Source organism: Salmo trutta, chromosome 16, assembly GCF_901001165.1.
Source record: "Salmo trutta chromosome 16, fSalTru1.1, whole genome shotgun sequence".
Lineage (NCBI taxonomy): Eukaryota > Metazoa > Chordata > Actinopteri > Salmoniformes > Salmonidae > Salmo > Salmo trutta.
Genome location: NC_042972.1, coordinates 53971331 through 53977625, shown reverse-complemented (window position 1 = coordinate 53977625; position 6295 = coordinate 53971331). Strand labels below are relative to the sequence as shown.

Sequence of the window (6295 nt, the reverse complement as noted above, 5' to 3'; positions counted from 1 at the left end):
GTAGGGTTAAGGACTGGTAAGTAAGCATTTCACGGTAAAGTCTACACTTGTTGTATTCGGCGCATGTGACAAATAAAGTTTCATTTGAAGTCATCATGAAAAAAAGATCATCTTTACTGCTGCATGAACGCTGAGCATTGGAAACATTATCACACGAGTCCAGTAGCCTACATGTGGGTAAAACACAGAATCACTCAGTCTTTCTGTGGGAAATTGTATTTTATTGGTGTAGAATAGACTCAGAGAGTCAGAGTAGGGGGCAAAGCACTAGACAGAGAGAAAGGGGGGAGGAGAGAGACAGAGAGAATCGTTTGATATTCTTTAGCACCCTCCTGTGTTAAGGCAGTGAAACTGCAGCCATACCATGTTAGTAGAGTAGTGGGTTAGTCAAGAGGTTGCCTATTGGTTTGAGTTGTAAACTTAAATTCCCTGTTCCTTATCTTTAATTTTACTGAATGACACCACAAGTAGAGATATATGGGCCTACTTCTTTAGTCAGAAAAGAGAAGTGCGGGTGCCTGCCAAGCATAAATGCAATTATCTGAAATGATCTTAAATATACTTTTCTTTCTTTCTTTTCTTTTCTCAAAGCTTTCTCTACGATCTAAACCTTTATACTATCTACTTCCTGTTGCCTGCAGGGCAGGCTGCCTCACTGCTACTCTTTTGTCTCTCACTCCCCTAAACTTAATTGCCTTGCTGAGGCGCTACTGAAGGAGACAAATTGGTTCCTACCGGGGTGTTTCTCGAACAATAAGGAGAGCTTATCTCTGGATGTTCTGGAAACACCCACAACCAGCAGCTGCTTGCAAACTAAATAATTGAATAATCTAAACTTTCAGAAATGTATTCTATTGTTGGAGAAAATAAACATTTTTGCCAATATAGCTCAATAAACGCCGTACCCACAAATGTATTTGACAATGGTCTTATCTGTTTATAAAAATGAACATACCCTAGAACAGGGTTTCCCAAACTCGGTGCACGTTTTGTTGACTTTTTGCCCTAGCACTACACAGCTGATTCATATAATCAACTCATCCTCAAGCTTGGATTATTTGAAGCAGCTGTGTAGTGTTAGGAGCGCTAAGGCAAAAAGCAAAACGTGCACACCTTGTGGACCGAGTTTGGGAAACGCTGTACATTTACATCAGAATATATTAAATATATATACATATATAGAGAGAGAGAGAGAAAGAGAGAGCGAGAAGTCCTTAATTAAGGTAATTAAGGCCCCTATAAGGTCTGTGTTTATCATCAGGACTATTCCTCTTCTTTGTCCTTGAGATCTGCGAAGGCTTTTTTCACCATGAGGAACTGTGACTCTCTGTGAGAACGTTTCAGCTTGGCCCTGCGGTTCTGAAACCAGATCTGTGGAGAACGGAACAGTGTCAACAGAGATTTTAAGAACAGTCTTAATGGTGTAAATCATGTGGATTTTATCAACAAAAAATGAGCTTTAGTTTTAGAGCATGAAGATGCCTGTCTAGTAGGCTATTGCTAAAATTTTTAAACATGTTACATTGTAATTAACAGATGTTTTATTTCATGTTTGTTACAAGTAGAAAGAGTCCCTATTCTGTGTAATAACAAGAACTGCTGAAAGCTGTTACAATGCAATTGTAATGCAATAATCAAAAGTAGAATCCCAAAACATTTAAGTTAGGCCTTGCAAAGTTGATTTACTGTTTAACAAATTTATATAAATTAATATTTTGTAAAGTGAGGCGATCGCGCGAATACTTTTTAAAATATACATAATTGCATATATACACACTACCGTTCAACAATTTGGGGTCACTTAGAAATGTCCTTGTTTTTGAAAGAAAAGCAAACTTTTTGTCCATTAAAATAACATCAAATTGATCAGAAATACAGTGTAGACATTGTTCATGTTGTAAATGACTATTGTATCTGGAAACGGCTGTTTTCTTATGGAATGTCTACATAGGCGTACAGTGGCCCATTATCAGCAACCATCACTCCTGTGTTCCAATGGCATGTTGTGTTAGCTAATCCAAGTTTCTCATTTTAAAAGGCTAATTGATCATTAGAAAACCCTTTTGCAATTATGTTAGCACAGCTGAAAGCTGATTAAAGAAGCAATAAAACTGGCCTTCTTTAGACAAGTTGAGTATCTGGAGCATCAGTATTTGTGGGTTTGATTACAGGCTCAAAATGGCCAGAAACAAAGAACTTTCTTCTGAAACTCGTTAGTCTATTCTTGTTCTGAGAAATGAAGGCTATTCCATGCAAGAAATTGCCAAGAAACTGAAGATCTCGTACAACTCCGTGTACTACTCCCGTCACAGAACAGCGCAAACTGGCACTAACCAGAATAGAAAGAGGAGTTGGAGGCCCCGGTACACAACTGAGCAAGAGGACAAGTACATTAGTGGGTCTAGTTTGAGAAACAGACGCCTCACAAGTCCTCAACTGGCAGCTTCTTTAAATAGTACCCGCAAAACACCAGTCTCAACGGCAACAGTGAAGAGGCAACTCCGGGATGCTGGCCTTCTAGGCAAAGTTCCTCTGTCCAGTTAAAAAAATATATAATAATAATATTTAACCTTTATTTAACTAGGCAAGTCAGTTAAGAATAAATTCTTATTTACAATGATGGCCTAACGGGGAACAGTGGGTTAACTGCCTTGTTCAGGGGTGCTGTTTGCTGTTGTTCTGGGATTGCACTTTTCGCACCAAAGTACATTCATCTCTAGGAGACAGAACGCATCTCCTTCCTGAGCGGTATGAGACCTGCGTGGTCCCATGGTGTTTATACTTGCGTACTATTGTTTGTACAGATGAACGTGGTACCTTCAGGCATTTGGAAATTGCTCCCAAGAATGAACCAGACTTGTGGAGGTCTACAGTTTTTTTCTGAGGTCTTGGCTGATTTCTTTTGATTTTCCCATGATGTCAAGCAAAGAGGCACTGAGGTTGAAGGTAGGCCTTGAAATACATCCACAGGTACACCTCCAATTGACTCAAATGATGTCAATTAGCCTATCAGAAGCTTCTAAAGCCATGACAACACTTTCTGGAATTTTCCAAGCTGTTTAAAAGCACAGTCAACTTACTGTATGTAAACTTCTGACCCATTGGAATTGTGATACAGTGAATTATAAGTGAAATAGTCTGTCTGTAAACAATTGTTGGAAAAATGACTTGTGTCATGCACAAAGTAGATGTCCTAACCGACTTGCCAAAACTATAGTTTGTTAACAAGAAATTTGTGGAGTGGTTGAAAAACGAGTTTTAATGACTCCAACCTAAGTGTATGTAAACTTCCGACTTCAACTGTATATAAATTAACATGAATCAAATTAATGGTTAAAAAACTTGTATTTTATTTTTAAAAAATGTATGTGATGTGGGGCATCTGTTGAACAGTAAATTAACTCTGTTAGGCCTTAGGTTAAAAACATCCCCATTTTAAATGTAATTTCGAAAAAAGTTGATTTTAGGCCTACCTGTATTCTATCCTCCTCCAGATGTAACCTTTGAGCCAGCTCTTCTCTGATGTCAATACCCGGATATGAGTTGATGAGAAACACACTCTCCAAGACTTCAATCTGTCCCCCAAGAAGAAATCATATCAATAAATCACATCAATCAAATTGTATTTCCATGAAAACATCTGTCACAAATTGATACACATTTATCAGAAATGTATATAGTGATACATGTAAATACTGATAACTGTAACCCTGCAGCAAAATCCCACAGTTATGACATCATACAAACAAAAAAATGTTGGTAAAATAAAACACCAACTACACTTCAGCCGATATATAGGCTAATATCGACAATAAATATGTTATTAAAATGTTTTGTTACTGATGCACCACGATGGAGGCCTGTGAACACTGCGCATTTAACTTTTTTTTTTTTTACCTGTGTGCTACTGAAAGCCGTCCGCGGCCTGCGCCCAATGTACCAGTTTAATGTTCTCCTGTAGGACTCCGTAAAGTGTTGTTTACAGTTGAGCTTCTGTTCATCTTCTGTCCCCTTTATCTCTGAGGAAGGCTCCGACGGTCTATTGACTATGGTGTGACTTCTCTGTTGCGTTGGTTCCAATTCTGAAAAACACCAGACAAAACCTAGAACTCCACAGACAATGGCATACATTGTCAGAATTTACTTGAGAGAAATAAATAGTATTTTACCTGTCCAAGGTCGATACAGCTTCACAGACACATTTTGTAGTCCTGGCCTGTCCAAATTCAACCCAAGGATGCTGTCTATGGTGAAAACGGGCTTTGCGTCAACCAGCCTGATCTGGCAACTAACGGTAGATGCAGCCATACTGTCAACCAACTCTCTTCTGAAAAGTTACTGGCCTCTGAATGCTGGCTGCTCAGGTGACGACTTTAACGAATCGGGGATTTTTATACGTCACTAATTAAAATCAGAGGTTCTAAAAAGTTTAGCATGTGAATCGAATACCCCCCACCACTGGGCGCGATGAGTCGCAGGGATTCAGATTAGGGGGGGGGGGGGTTAATAGGCCTAGGCATAAAGGTGTTATCTCTTAAGGACAGTGGATTCGTCAAACTTAATTTTATAACTGAAACAAAAAAGCTATGCCACCCTTTTCTTCAAAACTACCAAGGTAGAAAATCAAACCCATTCCCACATGTCGCCAAACCTGGGCACCTTTTCAACTATTTTACATAGGCCTACTGTCTGCAGGCATCATTATGCGGGACCAGTCAAGTATCACATAATTCCAATCCTAATAATAATCCTCTAATACTATTAGGTTTAATCCTGATGAATATTCTCTCATCCTGCCGTTGTGATGCATATAGGACGGTGAATTATGTTGGAGACAAACAAAAGCCGTCAAAGCGGCAGGTTGGCGTGTTGCTGGAAAATCGTGTGTAACATTTGTTCCTCCTCGAATCGACCTATTCAACAGCAGATTAGTGCTCGCTCGCCTTAACGAACAGAACAACGGGAGCTTTAAACAAATAGCTCACTTGTTTACTTTTCGCTCTGAATGGAACGGAGAGGATTTGGACACAAGGGACGTCAATGTGCACGGGCGCGCCCAGTCTTTTTGTTTTGAAAGAAGAGCCATACTTAATAGGCTACTCTAAGAAAGAATAGGGTTTATTTGCAGTCTATAGGCGCGCGCGCACACACACACGCACGCACGCACACTTTGAACCAGGAGCGATAAAACACAACCCTAACCCATGAATTAGTGTATATTTATTGTTGAAAAGCTATTTTAGGACACCGAAACAGTAATCACTGAAGTATATACATTAAATACGTTCATATCCCGCACTGCATAAAGTACTAAAGTGCAGTCCCCCATATTAACGTCTAGGTAACCCAGTTTACCACTCCCAAAAACTTTCCCCAAAATCGAAATAATACATATTCTCAACCCTTCTGGGATATCAGTTCTATTTATATAAACCGAATCAATTTCACTTTGTTGATATGATAGTTGTATTCTCTATGAGTTGATACGTCTCTCTATGAGCTGATACAATTTGCGGTCAGCGCTCAGAACAAATTTACATCTGAGCAATGGGTAAAGGTTGACGAACACCTCTGGAAAAATGTCCCATACATAGCATACATATGTAGTGCACTTCTTTATACAGAAATGATCTGGGAAGCATACAAACCATTCCAATACATTACAGATTAATGTACATAACGGGTAAAAAATAAAAATACCCTTATAGCCACCGCCCTCATTTAGCACTTTGTAATACAGTATTGTTCTCGTTTCAACCTAGCAGATGAATACATTGACACCTCAGGAAGAAGGTATAGCAATAAATTGATTAATTTATGAGCATACCACTATTGGTGTTTGGGGTACAAGATCAACATCATCATCTTGAAACAAAACATGGTTCATTGAAATGGTAGTAACAATGTTATGAAAAAAAATGAACGGACAAGGATGTATGTGACAATTATTTATCTTCATGATGGGATCCAAAGCACATGCAAACCTGTTAGCTGACGATGAGAGGCTGAGCGTAGACAAGGTCCTGAGGCAGCAAAGCATCCCCAAACCATCACACCTCCACCAAGAACCAAGGTTCTTACCTCGGAATGCAGTGTTAGGTTTTCGCCAGGCATAATGGGTCCAGTGCCATCCAAAAAGTCATACTTTTGACTCATCTGTCCATAAATCATTCTTCAAAAGAGTCTTGATGATCATCCAGGTGCTTTTTGGCAAACTTGAGTCAACCTTTTGGAAGAGATGGGTCCTTTTATGTCTGGCGAAAACCAAACACTGCATTCCACAGTAAGAACCTCA

At 39.3% G+C, this 6295-nt stretch overlaps 1 protein-coding gene across 1 annotated transcript; it reads right to left on the bottom strand.

Moving 5' to 3' along the window:
* Positions 1 to 200: 200 nt before the first annotated feature.
* On the bottom strand, positions 201 to 4448 carry hesx1 (HESX homeobox 1). The gene is made up of 4 exons (XM_029694962.1): positions 4170 to 4448; positions 3898 to 4082; positions 3474 to 3575; positions 201 to 1371 (listed from the first exon to the last, which is right to left on the bottom strand). The coding sequence occupies exons 1-4, from the start codon at positions 4306 to 4308 to the stop codon at positions 1264 to 1266; spliced, it is 534 nt and encodes a 177-aa protein (XP_029550822.1). The 5' UTR covers positions 4309 to 4448; the 3' UTR covers positions 201 to 1263.
* Between the last annotated feature and the right edge of the window lie 1847 nt (positions 4449 to 6295).

What these genes read in the sequence shown, in the direction of transcription:
- hesx1 (XM_029694962.1), bottom strand. Translation starts at nt 4,308, where the DNA reads ATGGCTGCATCTACCGTTAGTTGCCAGATCAGGCTGGTTGACGCAAAG. An exon ending in GCTGTATCGACCTTGGACAG is followed by an intron (nt 4,083 to 4,169) that starts GTAAAATACTAT and finishes GGTGTTTTTCAG; the next exon opens with AATTGGAACCAACGCAACAG. An exon ending in TGGAGGAGGATAGAATACAG is followed by an intron (nt 1,372 to 3,473) that starts GTAGGCCTAAAA and finishes CGTTCTCCACAG; the next exon opens with ATCTGGTTTCAGAACCGCAG.